This window comes from Pipistrellus kuhlii, unplaced genomic scaffold, assembly GCF_014108245.1.
Source record: "Pipistrellus kuhlii isolate mPipKuh1 unplaced genomic scaffold, mPipKuh1.p scaffold_m20_p_5, whole genome shotgun sequence".
Lineage (NCBI taxonomy): Eukaryota > Metazoa > Chordata > Mammalia > Chiroptera > Vespertilionidae > Pipistrellus > Pipistrellus kuhlii.
The window spans coordinates 60218087-60240509 of NW_023425551.1; the positions used below are offsets into that span (position 1 = coordinate 60218087).

Here is a 22423-nt window from a genome sequence, read left to right on the forward strand (position 1 = left end):
CTCATTAAGCCAGCCTGGGAGCCTTCACTCTCCAGCTGCTTTAGTGCCCTGCACTGACTACTGCAGCTTTGCCTGGGGTGGCTCAGAGCCCCCAGTAACATCTGAAAATCACAAATTTGAAATGGACCATCTATTTCATACTGTATCATCATATTACTGAATTCTTGCTTACTTTCAAATACAGCATCTGAATCAAATTCCTGCTCTCTGGGAAAGGGTGAAGCAGGTTGCTTGCACATGTCCTTCTGCATTTTAAGAATATCCATAGGCTTCTTGGAGAAGAGAGCCAGATGACAGCTGAAAAATTATAGTGAATTCCAAAATTTTTCCTAGATCCCTTTGACAATGCAGAATCAGGATCTTTCAAGTTACCAGTGATAAAGTGAGATCATGGGAACTTGTCTGTAGGATTTCCTCTATTGTCACAGCGTAAAATTAGAATAGTAATCACTGTTGTCCTCACTGTCATCCATCAGCATCTTCTTCTTCATCATCATCCATACCATTTATTGCAGGCCTGGGGTGTGAATGCTCCTGAATGGGAATTATACTAGGTAGGAAATTATATGTCACTTCTTGATTTTGAATTGGGGAAAGGTCCTAATTCTCTCTAATGAACTAAAATGTTTTGTGTACTTACTAGTACATGTATTTTTGTTGATGCTGATGATACAAAGATACATAAGTTATGGGACCTGCCTTTGTATTTGTTTAGAAAGAGAAACAGATAAAAAAGGGATAATTCCAATATCATATAATATTCACTATAGGGGCACAGAGGAGAAATGCAGATTAGAAATTGAAGCCAAGCTGACCCTTGAAGGAGTAAGGATAAATAGATCAAAATGGGTAAAAAAGAAATTACCTTGGAACTATGTGTTAGAAAGCAACTATTAAATGCTAAATAAAGAAGGGATAAATTATATAAGTAGGGATTCTTGAAAGCCCCAGAGAATAGATGAGTCTTCAACCATAAGGATGCATCTATGAAAAATTATGCATAGGAAACTCTTGGACCCCTAAAACTGGACCTGAGAGACCTGGACTTGTCTGAGACATGTTAAATGTTCATGTTTTGTTAGAGTAAAGAATGAAGGAGTCATTTTGGTGTCAACTACCTTTCTGGATATGTTTATATATTATGTAATTACAGCACCATGCAACATGCATATGAATAATTTCAAGTCAGGATGCAAATTCAAGGCAATTGGTGAGCACAAAGTTCTGTTTTGGCTTTTGCATTTTTTAAAAGTAATGACTGACTGTTTAAACTTGGACATTGGTTCTCTAAAAAATTAAGGCTATTTACTGATCATTTGAAGCAGAGGAAGTCCTTAACCTGTCTTAAAATTTGAATTGCCTAAACTTTGTTGTATTGGTTGTGAGAACATTTAGGAAATTATTTTAATAGTCCAAACTCAGAGGGATTCAGGCCTCTATGGCAGAAAATAAATAGCCTGGAAAGAAATGAACAAAGAGAAAGACAAGTTAAAGCTATCTCAAAGTTTTTCAGTTTGAATGAATGAGAACAAAAAGTTAGCTCTGAAAGAAAAAAAAGAATGGACTTTATTGAAAGAATAGATTTTGAGTGTTGACAAGATACCGTGACAGAAATGACCTGCAAGGGACAAGATATGGCACTGAAGTTCTGGAGAGCCAGTGGAAGAGAAATAGAAGTGAAAATTTTTAGCCGAGAAAGATATATTCACTTCTTACTCCTGTCCCTAATGTAACTATCTGCATAGCTCTCATTGCCCTGATCTCTCTGACCCCATTGGGCACATGCGTCAAAGGCAACATTTATTGTGAAGCCCATAGATGGCAGGTTATGTTCCCCAGCTGCCTTTCATTCCTTCCTACGTGGTAGTTCTAATGACATTTATAATTACTACCATTGATATTGATGGCTACGTGTGCTTCTCTGTAGATGAACACGATACAGGCTCCTTAATAACTTTGTCACAGGGCAGATGGACCTCACTATGCTTAAGCGGCATTTTCCTTTTCTTCCGCTGCTTTGTCTTTTCTCGTTTGCAGTTTAGCAATAAAAAGAAAACTGGTGGGGCTGGAAGGAAATTGGAGCCAAATCCACAGGAGCCTCTTAAATGAAATATCATCAAGCTCCAGCTTCTCAGTATAAGTGGTTTCATTGCGGGCCCCTGCTGGGATGAGCCAGTGTGTCCAACGCGTTGGTCATGTGTAGCCCTCTGCCTGAGACCAGTCATATGAGAAGGTTTTAAAAGCAAATACATTTCACCATGAGTAGATTTTTGCTTTTCCATTGTTTGTGTTTGACTGCCATGAATGATTTAAATCACATAGATCCTTAAATTCATGAAGGACAAATGAGGTAGGTAGTAGGTAATTTTCTAACTGAACCTATTTCCAAAAACTGAGTGGCTGTAATATAGCAATAAGTGCCATTTTAAATTCTAGATGTATGCAATTCTTGATCAGATTAAGAATGTACAGATTATATTCATGATCATCAGGGGAGTATTTTGGACTATGTTGCTTATAGTGATTCTCAGATTTTTATATAACAGTTAAGAGAATATCCACTATTGAATCAGTAACTCTTACAGTCACACATAGAATATATAAAATAGGAATTTCTACTATTTATATGAGAGACCAGTAAGCTTTTTTTAGCTACCTGGTATATATTAGTCAGGGTTCTCCAGAGAAGCAAAACCAAGAGGATATATACAGCTATATAAGAGATTTATTATGAAAATTGGTTCAAGCCATTATGGAGGCTATGATATGCAAGACCTGCTATCTATAAGCTGGAGAACCAGAAAAGCCAATTTTTTAATTCATCTAAGTCCCAAGGCCTGAGGACTATGGTGGGGTGGGGGAATGGGGAGCAGGAAGGCTACTGGTATAGTTGAGGAGTCTGAAGGTCTGGATCTAGAGCTCCAATGTCCAAATGAGGAGAAGATGGATGTCACAGATCAATAAGAGAGAATTTTCTCCCCCTCTACCTTTTTGTATTGTTTAGGCCCTCAATGGATTGGATGAAGCAGGCCACATTGGTGTGGGTAGACATCTTTACCAGTCCTCTGATTCAAATGCTAGTCTCTTCTGGAACCACCCTGTCTTAGTTCATTCAGGCTGTTATAAACAGTTGCCACAGACTGTGTAGTTTATAAACAATAGACATTTATTTCTCACAGTTTTGAAGGTTAGGCATTTTAGGATCCTGCATGAGCTGATTCAGTGTTTGATTGGTGAGGGCTTTCTGGCTCATAGATGACTGTCTTTTTGCTGTGCCCTCACTGATGGAAGGGCTAGGGAGCTCCGTTGGGCCTCTTTGATAAAGGTAAAAATGCTATTTATCCAGGCTCTACCCACATGACCTAGTCACCTCCCAAAGGGCCTTGCTCCTAATACCATAACCTTGGGGTTAGCATATGGATTTTGGAGGAGCACAGCATTGAGACCATGGTATGCTAGTAGTCTGGATACTTGTTAGAGGAGGAAGTTAAGTCAGATAGTATACATTTTTTATAATAATTTGTATAATGGACAAAGCTACTACCAAAGTGACCTAATTGCTGTTTTATATACATTAGGAAATTTTATAATATATACATTGGTACACACACACACACACACACACACACACACACATATATATATACACACATACATACATACACACACAAATTTAAATACACATACACATGCATATATATATATACACACACATACATACACATGCAAACAGTTTAGCTATACACATTTGTCTATTAAAATTGTATGATTAAATTAACTTTGTAATAGATGAGACAATGTTCTTTAAGATGGAATAGCAATAACTCGTTTTTTTACTATATAAATGGGGATGTTTATTTAATCCAATTAGAAATAAATCAAAATGTCATTGGTAGTTTTTAAAAGGCACAGATAATCAAAAAGAATATCATACATAAATTTGCATCACAAATATTTTGTTCCCAGTAGCTCATTTGTACAATGAATTTTGCTTACCAGTTTAATAGAAATATTAGTAAAAATTAATTTTCAAGAGAAAATGAGATGGGGGGAAAAAGTTTATGAAAATAGATAAACTGGATAAACATGTTAACTAAAGTTTCTTGAGACTTTGAGCATCTTATCATTTCAGGAACTCTTTTATGTGTGTGTGTATGTGTGTGCGCTATATTTTAAGTTTTGTTTTTTGTTTTTGCAAGAGTGAGACTCATTTTTTTTCTCCTAGGTTTTACACCTTCCTTTTTGTTTTTTTATTAATCCTTACCTGATGACATTTTTTCTATAGATTTTTAGAGAGAATGGAAGGAAGGGGGAGAGACAAAGAGAGAGAAAGAGACATCAAAAGGGATGTGAGAGAGACATCAACTGGTTGCTTTCCCCACACACCTGACCAGGGCCAGGGATTGAGCCTGTAACTGAGGTATGTGCCCTTGACCGGAAATGAGCCTGCAGCCCTTCGTTCTAACCACAGAGAAAAACCGGCCGGAGCATAAGTTTCACACCTTCTGTTCATAGCATAGTTCAATGACCACCTTTCTGTTTTAACTACCTCTACTGAAATTGCTGTCATCATGGTCAATGAGAACTTGCAAATGTATTCCAAACCTTACTTCTATCCATATCTCCATAGTATTTCATATTCCCAATGTTCAAATATTCTTAAATCAAATAGTCTCCAAAACTTTGCCCTTATCCCATTTTCTTATACTTCCTATATTTAATTTTATACATTCCCTTATTTTAAGCAGTTCTCTAAGGTCATTTCCTCAAAGGCAGGTATTGACAGCTATGTCAGTCAGGGTTCAAACAGAAAATCGATGCACAACACATTAAAACAATTCAAGCAGGATTTATTTATCTGGCGATAATACAGGGACTGATGTGGTGTGGGAGAACCCCAGCAGGATAGTTCATAAACCCCAGAAAAACAACTTGGGATGCAGTTTGCTTGTTGTGACCTCAGAGAGAGGGCTCCACAAGAATAAATATCATCCTAACTTCAGTCTCCTGCTTCCCTCCCAACTCCAGGTAGAAATTCTCATTGGGTCAACTAAGCCAAAAACCAGAACATAGAAGCCCTGCTGATATAGTTGGATGGGTAAGTTTCCTGGACATACACCACAGTGGGACAAGCTATAGAGTGACTCTAGGAGAGTAAACTGAAATGTCTGGTACAGTAATATAGACTGCACACAGAAATCCTAAGGAAATACTTAGGATTGGGAAATTATTGCGATCATGGCTGTGGCGTGAGCAGTGGCCTGAGACCTTAGCTGTGGTGATATGAATAGTGCAAGCATTTGTTTGCTGTTCTCATAAGAAAGCTGATGTATAAAATACAATGCCTGTTTATTACCTACAGAAAAGAAAAAAGTGACTTTCAAACACTTACATTTAACTCAGGGCATATCATTCCACTTAACATAAAACCTACCAGCACCTACAACAGTATTTCTCAAGAGTTTTTGCTGCATGAAATTAAAGGCTGGAAAAAAAGGAAATAAGCATGAGTGTGTAGCAGAGTGTAGAGAAAAATTCATTAAAGCATTTTTTTAATTTTAAGCCATGAAAATATTAATTATGCTATTTAAATGATACATTAATAGACTTTATGGAATATTGATGTTTCCAGAAACTACCCCATGTTTATATTATGCATTCCAATACTTAATAGCACATAGTTAAGAGCACTGAGATATAAAATAAAGTTCAGGCTTCTCAACATGATAAATAAGGGCCTTTCTAATTAAGGCCTTACGTATTTATTCAACTATTTCACAAACGCTGAATATCAATACTGTCCAAAGCACTGAGTGGGCTCACAGAATACATTGAAGAGAGCAGAACTGGATAAAGCCCCTGGACATACATTTTAAATGCCAGAGGAAATATACAAATAAATAAGCTATTGCAATATAAGGTGATAAGACTTTCATTAGAAATACTGAGAATAAATATATAGAATGTGTGTCTGAATTGGACTTGAGTGTCAGGCAGAGCTTCCTAGAAAAACCATCTTCTAAGCTAAGAATTAAAGATCAATCAAGGAAAGTGCAACAAAGCAAAGGAGAACAAATTACTTGAAAGCTCAGAGATCAGGGTTGAGATTTCTCGGGAGGCAAAATCAGCTTGCCAATGGCTCTGAAAGCCATGGTAATCAGATTAAGCTTGATACTGAAAGCAGTAAGATTCTCTGTATGTTCTGAGGAGGGGAGTAATGTGATCAGCTTCACATTTTAACATGATCACCCTCACTGTATGAGATGAAGACATAGGCAGGATCAAGACCCGGAGCAGGGGAACCAATGGATTGTTCCTGCAATCACCTTGGCAGGAGTGGTGAGAGTAAAAAGCAGACTGAGTCCACAGATATCCCAAGGAGGTGAATAGATCTTGCTGATGAGTGGTGGTTTGGCCCCAGGAAAAAAAAAAGGAATAAAAGGAATTATGCTCAGATTTTTCATTTGAATTCTGGCAATTGGAAGAGTCATCAGGAAGGAGAAGTTTGGGGGATGAAAAGGGGAGAGCCTGGGTGCCTGTGAGCTGTCCAAAGGGAGTTGCAGGTTACATGTATGTCTCTGATCAGAAGTTCTAAGGAGAAATTGGGACATTTCAACAAATTAGACAAGACGTTTATATAAAACATTATATTCAAAAGCTAGCATTTAAACTCTAATCTCATCACAACTTATATGGACTTCCAAATCCATTTTCCATAAATGTATAAAAATTTCCCACTCTGCAAATAAGGGAAATACCTTACACTTTTTAACATGCTGTTTCTTTGGCCTAGGATAACCTTGCCACCTGGGAATCTCATCTCTATTCCTTAGGATTTTGCTTAATTTACTTAACTATGAAGCCTTTTTAAATGACTGATTCAGACTCAATATCTCTCTTCTCTATGTTGTCATAGCACAGTTTTCCACTCTGAATTTTATCCTAACTTAGTTTATTTGTCTATCAGTCTTACTCACCTGACCAAAGGTTCCTAATGTCCCCTGGCCAGATAACCCTCGCATACTCACCAGGTCTCGTACATAATAGACTCACAATGAATATTAATGGCATAGAGAAACACACTTTACCATTCCTGCCAAACATACTCATAATAGCAATTTATTATTTTATAAATAGAATAATAAATGTAGTTATATTACCTATATGCTTGCTTTCTTGAATAGGAGTAACAACTTTATGGTTTCTCCTTCATTGTGCCTCAGTATTGATGCCATACTATTCTCCTTTAAAGTAAATTCCCCTTGGCATTACTGAGAATACTTTAACATTCAAGGTACCCTACTTCACTCCTGGTTGTTGCCCACTGTTGTACAATAATTCCCTGAAGTCAATTTATTCTCACCGTGAAGGATCCTGGTGGTTCTCTGAAATATGATGCTAAGATGCATAGAGATTATAAAGTTGAGCCACTGATAAGGTTATTAAACATATCTACATTTCTTGAGATAAGCTGGGAGATTATAAAGACTGTCTTCAGGTATCACATTGGAATGCATAGGAAGTGGTGGTACATAGACTGTTTCTGCTGTCTTGAGGAAATGCTAGTTAAAGCCAACCAATTGCCCCGCTTCATTCAGACAAGCCATTAATAGATGTTCACATCAGACAAGGCTAAATCTGTTTCTTCAGTAATGTAATATCGAGTGTTTAAGAACAAGATAAGATAGACAATGCTGCTTTAATATCCGTGCCTATCCTTTGCTTCAGCACCTCTTGATCTACTTATTTTCTTAAGTCATCTTGTGTATTTTTGAAAAAGATTAATCTACAAAAATAACATTCTTTTCTATCCCAAGGTTTGTATAAAAGAAAAACAGTATGACAAACATTTCTAAAGTTAATGAAAGGCTTATCTCCTTTTGGATGTTTTCTTAGAACTTAAATGGAAATAGATTTAGGACACTGAGTGCCTAACTTGTTCTTCATAATACAATAGAATTTTGAGTAATGATTTTACTTTTGGATTTGAACTCAGTTTTTTTGGTGTGCATATTTTTCTAAAAGTTCAAAAACTAATTTATTAGGTTCTTCACAGTAGTCAGAAACCAATGACTGCCTTTTAATGGAAGCTATCATGTTTTGAAAGTAAAACTGTTGAGTCTAATATTTTTCTTTAACCTTCTGAATTTTGAAATGAACATCTTTTCCATGATTACTTTAGCTATTTGTGACTCTATTGTATTAGGCCTAATAGGTTAAAATAAATCTCTTAAATCATTCCCCTGATGCAATAGGCATTTGTAATAACTGTACTGCTTTCTCTGAGGAGAAATGATTATGGCTCCTTGGCCACGTTGCCTGTAGTTCTCTTGGCTGCCCTTGGGTGAATGATAATATCGTGGGTTGTGATTTCATGACCTGACTGAACAAGAATATAATAAAATGGATCAATGTTTATATGCAGGAGACATATTTTTACTGACTTCTCATGCAAAGTGATGATATAAATGCATGTGCTCAGGTTTCTTCTCTCCCAAATTGGTAAAGAAATATTGGTTAATTCAAACCTAACAGACCATGGTTTCGGTAAACTTCATGGGGGTCTCTCTAAGGGGACCCCAGGGAAAGGCACTGAGAGATGGGGAATGCTGCTTACCACAAAGGCAGCTGAGGGGTCATATCGGGAATCTAAAACATTTACTTTTGGCTCTGTGGGCTGCTGTGTAAGGGCATGCACTTATGGAAGAGGCCAGCATTAGCTCATGGGCACTTCAGCCACTTGGCCACATAAAGTAAATGCTGAAGTAGAAAGTACAGAGTAGTCTAGCTAAACTCTCAACACCGAATTTTCAAATCTCTTCACTTCTCTATGTTCTCAATAATATTTTGTTAGTTCAAGTCCCAATCTGGTTCTTTTTATTCCTATAATACCTCAACTGGTTCCAGCTACTTCTTCCCAACAAACCATTCTCCACACTAAAACCAGAATGGTAGATCAAAAACAAACTGGCTTATTGATTTCCTGCCTCAAAGTCTTTGATGACTTCATGTTACCTTGCTTAAGGTGTCCAACAAGTCTCCCCATTAGCCAGCCTCTGCCTGTATCCCAAAGCTCACCTATTGACATGTGTGCGCGCGTGCACACACACACACACCCCATACACAAACTCCGCAGGCTCCTCTCTGCAAAACCACTTGCAGTTCCCCATGCATGTTGTCTTTATTTTTTATTTCTTTGTTGATTAATGTATTACACATGTGTCCTTATCACCCCATTACCCTCTATTCTCCCCAGTCATGCTGTCTTTAAACAGCCGCCATCCTCTGACAGCCTTCTGAGTGCTCTTCTGAGCACTGCAGACATTTTGGCCCAGCCTTCTTCAATAGCCAACTCCTCTGGTCTTGTAAGACTCGACTGTGAATCTCATGGGGAAGCCTCTTATGATGGCTTTTGTCCCATTACCTTTCTGTAGCAGCTATCCCAACCCTGTGATGGGTATGTCCCCGCTTGTCCCCTGTCAGGAAAGTTTTAGTCAAGGTTCAAATTACACGGGTTCAAATCCATTTCCACTAATATATTTGCCATGTACCGTAAGTAAGTTTATTAAATGTGTATCTATTTTCTTGACTGTAAATATAGGAAAATAAAAATAGTCCTGTTTTCTTATTCTTGTGAAAATTAAATTATTTTAGCACGTTTGGAACATTTGGAGCAGTGCTAGTTTACAGTTAGCACTTGATGCATTATGCAGTTTTGTCATTGCTCTTTTTTTGTTTTGTTTTGTTAACTTCACAAGACAGAAAGCTCATAAAAAGGAAGGCCTAGCCGAGACCGGTTTGGCTCAATGGATAGAGCGTCGGCTTGGGGACTGAAGGGTCCCGGGTTCGATTCCGGTCAATGGCATGTACCTTGGTTGCGGGCATATCCCCAGTAGGGGGTGTGCAGGAGGCAGCTGATCGATGACTCTCTCTCATCGATGTTTCTAACTCTCTATCTCTCTCCCTTCCTCTCTGTACAAAATCAATAAAATATATTTTAAAAAAAAAAAGGAAGGCCTAGGTACCACTGATCACCATATAATCTTTATTGCTGAGTTCCTCATGCATAGATAGAAGTCCATTTAGATTAAGCAAATTCTAGATTGATTGACATACCTTCTCTTTTTAGTGTCCTTATTTTTAAAATCCAGACTGGAAATTTCTATGTCGAGATTCCATGAAAGTGTTCTTTTTGTGAAATAAATACTCTGGGGTTCCTAGGATCTGAGAAAGTTTTTCTCTCCTTGTAACACTAGAAAACAAATGTGCATTTGCTTTTGTCATCACACGTGTTCTTATGACTGAGGTTAAGCATGCATCTTTAATCATGACACCTTGATGGTTGAAATACTTTTTTCTAATTTGTATGTACTTTTCAGTTAAGAAGTAATCACACATTTTTAATACTAATATTTTAGAATATTATTTTTTCCTATAAGTTTTATATTAATTTGGCAGTATTCTAGGGTAGTATTTCTCCATAATGGAGGAAGTAATTTAAATTTAATGTAAGAATAAATGTTCCCATTTGACATAAATCACTTACTAAAAATGTGCATATTTATAAATGTTTTACTCTCTGTAGTGGAAAGTTACTCAAACCAATGGTTTCTAAATGTAGCTTTAAGTAAAAATATGCTTAGTAAAAAAAAAAATACTGTTTTTATAAATGTCATTAAATTTAATTTGTGCCGAAACCGGTTTGGCTCAGTGGTAGAGCGTCGGTCTGCGGACTAAAGGGTCCCAGGTTCGATTCCGGTCAAGGGCATGTACATTGGTTGTGGGCATATCCCCGGTAGAGGGTGTGCAGGAGACAGCTGATTGATATTTCTTTCTCATCGATGTTTCTGGCTCTCTATCTCTCCCTTCCTCTCTGTAAAAAATCAATAAAATATATTTTTAAAAAATAATAATAAATAAATAAATAAATAAATTTAATTTGCTATAAGATATCTAAATAATATCATTAAAATATGAATTTGTAGCTTTCATTAAAGATTCATGATATAGAATTCAGGTTCCTTAATGATTATTACATTTTACATTTTAAAATAGTTTTCTTTTTTTTATGCTATGTCACAGAATATATATGTATATTTGAAAATTTATAAAATAAAACATATCTTCAGCAATGACTTATCAGAATTATATGAAGTACTGACTAAGTAAATTAATAAAGTTACTTTAAGGATTTAAGTCCTAAAACTTGAGATAATCATAAAAACAAACAAATTAAAACACAAAAATATACAATGAAGTGTTGCCTGCCTGGTGTGGCTCAGTGGCTGAGTCAACCTATGAACCAAAAGGTCACAGTTCAATTCCATGCCAGATTTGCAAATTTAGTACCCAGTAAGGGACATGCAGAAAGCAGCTAATTAGTGATTCTCTTTTATCATTGACTAGAGGCTCAGTGAATGAAAATTAATGTACTGGTTGGGGGTCCCAAAGCTAGGCCTGCCCCCTCTCACAGTCAGGGAGCCCTCAGGGAGTGGGGATGACTCAGCAATCAGGGGAAGTCGACACCCCCATCATGCCTCTGCTGCTGCCACTGCCAGCAATGCAAACCTGGCCAGCCATAGTTACCTGAGCCTTGGGTGGCGTGGGCAGCTTGGCAGCCACCATCTAAGGCTTGCTGTGCCTCTGGCCAGCGATTGGTAGCTGGGAAGCTGACATCAGAGGCTTGCCTGCATCACAGAACCACCCTGGGCAGCTGAGGGGCTGAGGGTTGTGGGAGACGCTGGAGGCATGTGTGCAGAGTGGCAAGACCTGCCTTGGGGCAGACCCAGCAAGACTGAGGGAACTGGGCACCACCATCTTGTGGCTTTGGGCACCACCATATTTGAGGGTGTGATAGTCAATTAGCATATTTCCTCTTTATTAGATAGGTCTAGTGACCTGGTGCATGAAATTCATGCACATTAAAAGGGGATTAATTAGAGGAAATAATTTAATATTACTATTTGTCCTTTCTCTATAACAGAAGTGTCAGAGATAAAAGAAAATTAGTAAAGTGTATATGAAAATCTTCCTCCTGTCAGAGTCTGGGCCACACCACGGGATCGAGAGTCAAGTCTCTGCCCACCCACATGCACCTGAAAATCACGTGAGACTCAGACTCAGCTACCCGCCCCCCATTGGGCTAGATCCCAGCCTTGTCAATCCCTGCTTGGCATGGTACATGGCCTCAGGTTCCCTGGCAGAGTGCTAGGCCCGAGGTCCCCCAGCCCAGACTGGGGCAGGTGGTGTGCCTTGAGGTCCTCCATCAAGCCCCACCAGGTGGGAGACATGGCCTGAGATCCCCTGTCAAGCCCTGATGGGTGGGGGGCATGATTTGAGGTCCCCTGTCAAGCCCCATGGGGACAGGGGAGGGCATAGCCTCAGGTCCCTGCTGATTGCAAGTTCCTTATGGGAACTTGGCCTCAACTGTGGGTGCAACCATATTTGTCATGGAGTGATGGTCAATTAGCATATTTCCTCTTTATTAGATAGGATGTTTCTATCTCTCCATCTCCCTCTCTCTGAAATCAATAAAAATATATTTAGAATAAAAACACAATGAAGTGTGGGAAAAGCAAGAACTAAAGTCAGAGATACTGAAAAGGAAATATAAACATAGAGCTGACAAGAGGAGCCATTTTATTGGTTTAAGTAAAAAGGAAAACTAGAATTTGAGACATGGAAGGCAAGGAAAGGAAAGAAATCCAGGGCTTCTGATAGTTCCAGATTTGGCTTATCGATAGGAAGCATTAATCTAACTCCCATCCAGCTTTTGATTGGCTCTGGAATCAATGTAAAGAGGTCTTGCATGTTCCCTGTGATCAAGAACAACTCTCAGGCCCAACAGGTGTGGTTCAGTGGTTGAGTGTCAACATATGAACTAAGAGGTCATGGCTCAATTCCAGGTCAGGGCATATGCCCAGGTTGAGGGGTGGATCCCTAGTGTGAGGTGTGCAGGATTCTCTCTCATCATTGATGTTTCTTTCTTTTTTTTTAATATATTTTATTGATTTTGTACAGAGAGGAAGGGAGAGAGATAGATAGTTAGAAACATCAATGAGAGAGAGTCATTGAACACCTGCCTCTTGCACACCCCCTACTGGGGATATGCCCGCAACCAAGGTACATGCCATTGACCGGAATCGAACCCGGGACCCTTCAGTCCCCAAGCCGACGCTCTATCCATTGAGCCAAACCGATCTCGGCTCATCATTGATGTTTCTATCTCTCTCTCCCTCTCCCTTCCTCTATGAAATCAATATATATATATGTTTTAAAAAAGAAGATGATCAGACCTAACCAGCTTGGCTCAGTGGATAGAGCGTGTCAGCCTGCAGACTGAAGGGTCACAGGTTCAATTCCAGTCAAGGGCATATGCCTGGGTTGTGGGCTCAATCCCCAATAGGGGGTGTGCAGGAGGCAGCCAATCAATGATTATCTCTCATTTCGATGTTTCTATCTCTCTCTCCCTCTCCCTTCCTCTCTGAAATCAATAAAAATATATTTTAAAAAGGAAGAACAGCTCTCAGTAGGCCTTGCATGAGAAGAGAGTATCAGGTCTTTTGAGGGGCATATAGCTTTTCAAAAATATCAATATCTTCCTATACAGTAAGAGACAGTGGATTGGAATACCCTAGGATACAACTATTGCCTAACATACAGTGAGCTCTGAACATCAATTATGTGAGAATATTTGTGATACTAACCAGACCTATGAATATGTAACAGCTAAAGAACAGGAGATTGTGAGAATGAGAAATGTATTCCATTAGTGAAAGAAATTTAGAAAATGTGAAAACAAAATCTATTAAAAATCATATTATGTTAATAGTGGATTAATTTACTTGTCTTAAATGTTAAATCTTCTAGTCTTAATTATTAGGACTTAATTCTTGATCTGTTGCATAATGTTATATTTTAAAAAGAGGAGTAACAATTGGGATTGTGCTTCTTCAGACTGATTTTTCCTTACATAATTTGTTGTTTTGATATATAATTCTCATTTTGAGTGGCAAATGAGAATTTTTACATGTATTAACAATAATTTTACCTGTTTTATCTTTACTATAACCATGCCAATTAAGTACATTGCAAATCACAAACATTTTTCTGTGTTGTTTTGCTCTCAGTAAAGTTCACTATGGGTAATTATTTTCAAAGTTGTTAGACCTAACTAAAAACAACATAAATTTTAGACCTAGTAGAGAATGATGTAGTGAAATTGGAATGCTCATATCTTGCTGGTATGAATATAAAGTGTTTAAGCCTCTTTGGGAGCTAGTTTGGCTGCTGTTCAAAATGTTAAACATAGAGTACGTGATCTAGCAGTTCTACTCCAGGTATATACCCCAAAGAATTGAAAACATAGCATCCAGACAAAAACTTGAACATGAACATTCATAGTAAGATTGTTTATGATAGCCAAAATCTAAAAACAGCTATAGTGACCATGAACTAATAAAAATATATATATAAAATTGTGATATATACTGCCCAGTAATAAAAGGGGGACGTTTATGTTACATGAAAACATTATGCTAAGTCACAAAGACCACATATTATATGATTCCTTTCATATGAAATGTCCTAAATTGACAAATCAATAGAGATGGAAAGTAGGTTGAGGCTGAGAGATATGGGGTGACTGCTAATAAGCACAGGGTTTCTTTTTTTGGGATAACAAATTTAAAATTAGATTGTGGCAATGGTTCCATAACTCTGGATCTACTAAAAATTATTGCATCTTGCACCTTTAATAGGTGTGCTCTTTGTCTGTAAATTATATCTCAACATGGCTATTAAAATGAATCTATGATCCAGATAATAGGGGAAAAATCTGAAACAGCTTAAATATATTAATTTCAAACTGATAGAATCAGTGATATATCTCAAACTATGTAACACTCTGCAACTTTTAAAAGGAAAATGAAGATTACACTTGCTTATAGTTCAGCCTGCTAATAATTCTTTTTAGGGGGAAAAAAAATAAAGAGTAAAATAGCATATTCTAATAGGTGAAAATGTGAAGAATAGTGGTGTATGTGAGCTTTTACTCTTCTCATTTTTATAGAAAATAATATTTATATAGACTACTAGAGGCCCGATGTAAGAAATTCATGCAAGAGTAGACCTTCCTTCCCCCAGATGTTAGCACTGGCTTCCCTCTGGCACCTGGGACCCAGGCTTCCCTCACAGCCCCAGCTTCATCCAGAAGAACATCTGGTCCAATTAGCATATTACACTTTTATTATTATAGATTTGTATATCAGGTATATGTCTTCTGTTGCCTAGGTTATATCACATTTACTTATGTGCTTTTAAAAAATCTAATTAATAATGATTTTGGAAACTTTGCTTTCCCCTTTACTATTCATAGCCAAAAACTTGGTCAGTTTGTTTTTTTAATATTTTAAAATAATTCTAAAAATTTTCCTTCTCTGCTGTGAAGAAGGTTTTCCAGGATTCACACTTGTGAGTCAGCCCCTTCCTCCTCCTAAGACATTGAGGCCATGTGTGCTGACAATAGCAAAATCCCTCAGGCTGAGGCAGTGCAAACTGCTTGCTGCCTGCTACCCAAGAGATTCTATAGGACCCGATAAAGAGCAAGAGTAGCAGCAATGAGACAGTGAGTGCCTTCCTTCTTCCCCCTAGACCTTCCTAAGATGATTAGAAATCACTGTCTTTTTAAAATGACTGTCTCAAAGATCAGACTTGATTTTGAATAAAATTAACATAATTCTCAATCATCAATTCATTCTGTTATTGAGATCTTATTAATTGTTATAATAGTGCCTGCTTCATCACTATATTCTTATCCACAGTTACCCAAGAGACAATCAAGCAGATTCTTGTATTTAGATAAGAAAGGCAAAGAAGTTCAATTTTTGCAATATTGTTTGTTTAAAAAACAATTCTGCTTTGTTTCCAAACATTCAAAAATTCATTATATTAAAATGAAAAAGAATTACAACTTTAATATTCCTTTTATATTGCTAACTATATTAATATGACCAACACGTAGTTGTGTTTAAGAAACATCCACAGTTGCTTGATTTTTTAACTTTTTACATAAAAAGAAGTTAAAATTTTTAACAATCCTAAATAATAAAGAGGTAATATGCAAATTGACCATCACCCCAACACACAAGATGGCTGCCCCCATATGTTCAAAGATGGTTGCCCCCATGTGGACACAAGATGGCCAGCAGGAGAGGACAGTTTGGAGCACATGTGTCAAACACACGGCCCGCGGGCCAAATCCGTCCCGCCAGGCCTTGCAATGTGGCCTGCACCGCGCTGTCATCACTGCACTCCGCTGCGTTTCCATCACAATGACAGTTTATGACTGTTCAGTAAACCATTCGGCCCGCGATTTAGGCTGGATTTTAGATTTTGGCCCCTTCTCTGATTGAGTTCGACACCCCTAGGAGGGACCCACGCCTGCAGGGGAGAGCAGTTGGGAGGGACCAGGCCTGCAAGGAAGGGCAGTTGGTGGTGATCAAGCATGCAGGGATGGACAGTTAAGGGAACCAGGCATGCAGAGAAGGGCAGTTAGGGGGATGAGACTTGCAGGGGAGGGTAGTTGGGAAGGACAGTTGGGGGAGGGGACCAGGCCTGCAAGGGAGGACATTTGGAAGGAACAAGGCCTACAGAAGAGGGCAGTTGAAGGTGACAAGGCCTGCGGGGGAGGACAAATAGGGACAACCAGGCTGTCAGGAGAGTGGTTAGGGGTTGATCAGGCTGGTAGGCAGAAGCAGTTAGGGGCAATCAGGCAGGTAGGCAGGCAAGCAGTTGGGAGCCAGCATTCCTGGATTGTGAGAGGGATGTTTGACTGCCCATTTAGGCCCAATCTCACCAGGAATAGGCCTAAATGGGCAGACAGACATAACTTGAGGGGTTCCAGATTGGACAGGGTGCAGGCTAGGCTGAGGAACACTCACCCTCATGCACAAATTTTGTGCACTGAGCCTCTAGTATATAATAAATTGAATAACTATTTTAGTATAAATTATATAATTGGTAAACTTATGAAATAACTAAGAATATATCAGATATAAAATTTGATCCTAATAATATAGAATGTTTTCAAAATTTGATTAATTATCTTAATGCTTTAATTGCTAGCTCAATTGATAGTAATTATTTTTTCAGGTGAAACATAGAACTTCCTGCTCCCCTCTAGCAACTACAGTAGGAGAAAGAAATAGTGACATTTAACTCAGTCTAATTGATTCCAAAGAAAAAGAATGATTGATTGCAGTTTATGTCATCTATGGCAAAAGATGAAATGGTGAAATCATTCAGAAACACTAAACTTAACAATTAAATTAGAATAAGGAATACTGAGTAATAAATCCCATGTAATTCAAATTAGCATTGCCACTTCACTTGACAGAGTTACCTTAAAGAGATAGACTTATATAATGAGTAATGGGGAGAACTGTACAATGAAATAAGATAAAGTTGATTATAAGGTTGCATCAAAATTTTTAGAATTTACATTATTTAAAAAATTAAAGAGCCCTGCCATGGAGTTATGAAATATTCCCCAAAGAACTGAATCATTTTTACTTATTGTTTTTCTTGTTAGTGGTGTGATATATTGCATGTTTACAAAAATGATTCAAGTTTATTTATACAATATTTCTTGGAGAGCCTATTTGAAGTCAAGCATTGTTAGGGATAAAAATGAAGAAGGAGCAGAAGTGATCCATCTGTCATTCATGGATATTGCAGTCCAGAGGAAAGAGAAGTGAGTCAGACTAAAAAAAAAAAATGACAAAAATAAAAATATGGTTATAGCTTGTGATAAACACCATCAAGAAGAATTTCAGGTTGTAAAAGGATTGTAAACAAAAAGAACTTACTAGCACATTAACACTACTTTCAGTAAACATTTTTTATATTATCTATTTCATTTCAGTTTTTTTATTCCAATGAGTTAATATACATAGTAAACATAAAAATAGCTTTCTAATATCAATCAGAAAATACTTTTGAATTCACTTTTTTGCCAACGTTTTATCTTTTTTACAATATTTTGTTTTGGGGAGCAAATTATGATCTCACACTGACTTTGCTTTCCCCAATGTTTTATCTAACACAGGTTCACTTCAGGAATTGTAGTTCACAAACCAATAGCATACAGGATCATGTCTCTTAAACAGCCAAAAAACCCCATACAGACATACCTCCTTTTATTCACTTTATTGTACTTCACAGATGTTGATTCTTTCACAAATTGAAGGCAAGACCTTTCACCAACCAAAATATTACAACTCACTTTATTATAATACTCAGTTTATTGTGGAGGTCTGATACCTAACTCAGTCTCTCTGAGCCATGACTATACTCTAAGCAATGAGAGAATAATTATACTATTATTTCCAGCCAAGGAGAAAGAAAAAGAGTTGAGTCTATATATAGTTGAAGTGTAACTTTCTGCAAGTTGTACTCAGAAGACAACTCAGCCTGGTCAACCAAGAGCTGATGTCCACATGTCAGTGCCAAAGTAAAAGTCCCTGTTGCTAGGGCACTTTGCTAGGGAATGATAGCACTAGTGTTGACAGGCAGGATGTTCTTTTTAGAATCACTGCCTGGCTTTCCCCACTGCCAGTAAGAGTCACCTTGACCTCAGTGGGAGCTAAAGCCCCACAGATCTTCACAGAGCTCTGTAGATTAGCCAAGGGTAGGCTGCCCAGGCCAAAAACTCCAGAATAGTCTTCACACATTACAGGTATTTATCATCTAAATGTACTCTTGTCCCGTGTTTTACTCGATATGCCCCCAATGATGCCCCTCGGAAGCTGAGCTACTGAGTGCTTATCCATGAAAACAGCTGAGAGGATAACATCCTGACATAGACTACTTCAAAACAACTTCACTCTTAAAAACAACTTCATTCCTAGGTCAAAACAACTTCATTCCTGGGTCAGAACAACTTCATTCTTAAATGCAACTTCATGTCTTGTAAAAAAAAAAAAAAAAAAAAAAAAGGTAGATTTGAAATCAAACTCATAGACACAGACAATAATGTGGTGAAGTCCTCGGGGCAGATGGGGTTGTGGATTAGAGAGGGTCAATGGGGAAAAAGGGGATAGCTGTGATACTTTCAACAATAAAGATAATTTTTTTTAATTATACTCAACAGACATCGTACTCAGTTAAATTTTGATTATGTTGCAGCAAGATTTTTCATATTAACAAGATAATTTTATTAATGATTATATTAATTGAATTTTTAAAAAGCATTGCTTCCCAAACAGTATGTAGCACTCAGGAGTCCACTGAAGGCATTCATTTAACACATATTTATAAAGTGTTTGCTGGGAATAAGGAATTCTTCCAAAATTAGGAATCTGTGTGTGGGGAAGGTGGAGAAACAATGGCCATTGTAAAACTGAGCAGGAGTGGCTGTGGATAAAATAAGTCTACTATGAGCAGGAGGGAATATCTGAGCATCGGTACAATGACATGTTATGGAATTTTAGAGATGACAGAAACATCAATTTCATGTTTGTGGGCCAGGAGCCACCAGGAAGGCTATGATGAGGAAACAATATAGATCTTGTCTTGACACGTTAGGTCAGGAGAAGAACAATGATGCATAGAAAGTGGCATGAATAAATTTCCAAATTTGGAAAGCTCAGGTTCTTCTACCAGGAATCTCATTAGGCTTGAGAGAAGTTAAGTTCCTTATGAGAAATCATATAAAATAGGCTGAGAAGTAGAGAGGAATTTGATTATCAAGATGCTATGAATACAAAAATAAAGAAATTCAATGTAATTGAAAAGGAATTGTTTTTGGTTATTATTTATTAAGGAAGAAAAATTAGACTGATAGTATAATCTGTGAAAAATTGTTAAGGAATAATTTGTAGGCATTTCTAAAATACCTCCTCGATACCTGCAACAAATGAATGCAAGTCACTCTGAGAAATATATATTTCTAGCTGTCAACCTAGAAATTACTAAAGTTCAAGCAGTTTTATCATGAAAATGTAACACAGCCTAACTTCTTGATCTTATGCTCATGACATTTAGAATAGCCAAGGTAGAACTATGTTCAGTCAAAATTTTAATTCCTTTACACAGAAATGACTCTTAGGCCTATGGAAGCTAATATATCCAAGCTTCTTACCTATGTTAAAGAAATTAACTTAGCTTCTCAGAACCACATAAATCGACAATTCACCAAGGCTCACATTCTGTTGCTCAGACATTTTCAACATTTATAACCCCCACGATTGTAAAACAAATATAGTAATTCTATTTGCTTTCACTTAAACCTTAGATGACTGGGGGTGAGGGGCGGGATTCCTTATTTTAAACAAAAGTTTCTGTCATTTCTACTTAAGTTTCTGGTCCTTTTACTTACATTGTTTTTTCTGATCTGCTTATAAATCTAGATCTCAGGATTCTACTCTGTCTGCAACATCATCCTTTCTTGCTCCTTCTGGTGGGACAGAAGGGGTGGACCCCATGGGGACTTCCCGCAGCCCCTCTCCTCAGTGCCATCTGTGTGCCAGGAGGATGTGTGCCACAATGGAGGCACTTGCCACCCCAACTTCCTCTCAAGTGATGCATTCTCATTCCAGTGTGACTGCCCACTACATCTCACTGGCTGCTTCTGCGAGCAAGGTAATCCATCTTCATTATCCTTCTATATTTCTTTTTGAAAACTTCTCTGGAGAGAGGAAGAGAATTAAAACCTATTGTACACACAGTGATGAATGGTAGTTCAAACAAGAAAATTCTGTATAATTTTACTTAAAAAACAATTCTGAAAGAACCTTTTCAGTTCAATAATGTAGAAGCAAACCTGAGATATTTTTATTAGAATTACCATTAAAAATATTTTTTCATTTGCCACCAAAAAAAAAAAAATTAAAGTTGAAATGTAATGTTATTTGCACAGTTTCTTCTAAAAGTGTGATATTGCATTCTTTGTCACCATAGAAATAATTTGGTTCTAATTAATGCTTTTTTTCTTGCTTGTTAATCAAATAACATAAGCAGATCTCCGTATTTAAATTATTTCGGTGTGTTGGAAGAGTACATTATTTTTTAATGCTTAAGAACTTAATTTTAGCATTAATGGAATTATTTATGAATGAAGTGAAAATTTTCCTATTGTCAACATCTAGGCCCTCCTGAGAGTCTCAGTTAATTAAAGCCATGCTGGGCACCTGCAGTCAGAAATGCCCTGGGCAGCTTACAAAGACTTTAGGGTTATGAGGCAGCTGACTGCACGTCTCTCCACTAATAGCTTAAAAGTGTCATTGTTTCGTATGTAAAATTAATCACTGGTTTTAAATTGGGGAAGTAGGGGTGAGGATTACTAGTGGATAATGATTCAGGGAGCAGAGAAATTCATTACTTATTCCAGATTGTGTTAAATAACCCCCTTTTTTAAATACCAAAATGTGAGGCCTCCAAATATCATTCAGAGGTGTGTGTATAGGGTATTCAGCTCTTCTTTCCAAATGATCTTGTGTGACTGTAGTGAGTGTTTTAATATTCAGCCACGTAAGCAAGTAAAACTCTTGAGAGGATTTTTTCTTTCTTGGATTTCATGATAGATGGAGTCTTAGAAAAATACCCTCCTAACCTTCTTCAAATATACTTTGATATTTTAATTTTTGAACCCAAACGTATTGACAGTGGTGAAATTGATGTTGTAAAAGGAGTCTTTAGTTAACGAGTATATGTCCTGGTCAGCCACATGCATCAGAGTACAAATGGCCCTCTAGTACCTCTCCTACTGAATCCCCAGTTCTTCCTCCTACTTCCTTACTCTGTAGCTTCAACACTCAGATAGGGACCACACTTTTCTTCAGAATGGGAGTAATTCAGGTTTATTGGGAGTCAAATCTAAGACTTGACTGAAGTTTAAATAACATTTGGTGTTTGAGATGACGGAAAACAGGAACCTGAACTCCGGAAAAGGATCTCTGCTCTGTATTCATTGTTGGGAATGTTTTATCTTTTTCCAAGAGTGTTATTCATTTTCTACCTCTTTTTTCCTGATGAAATTTACAATATTTTGAAAACTAATGACTGGGATGTCATTAATGTGTTGCTATAACTAGGGAATCCACTATAGATTACTTATTTCTAAGTGAAAAATAATCAGAAATTGTCAGGAAGTAATTATTACAAAGAGGATGACTTATTTTTTCATGAAGAAACTTCGTCAGTGATACCTGAGATGTATGATGCACTAAACAAAAATCTATGCAATAAGACTTTTTTTAGGTTGTCAGCCATGATAGCATTACCTATAACTTTGTTGCTATTCTTGCCTCCTTTGAGGAAATATATTTCAATATAATATTTAGAATGTGGTGTGATATACATTTTTAGAATTGGGAATGTTCTTTCTAAATTTAAAAATGATCAATATTTGCTTTTAACCATTTAC

The 22423-nt window shown here is 37.3% G+C and overlaps 1 protein-coding gene across 1 annotated transcript in view; it reads left to right on the forward strand.

The window, feature by feature from the left end:
* Positions 1-22423, forward strand: part of EYS (eyes shut homolog) — a 1188193-nt gene that overhangs the window by 796735 nt on the left and 369035 nt on the right. Inside the window, 2 exon segments of the mRNA XM_036415133.1 lie at positions 20409-20503; positions 20506-20640. Of these exon segments, the coding sequence (XP_036271026.1) occupies positions 20409-20503; positions 20506-20640 (230 nt within the window).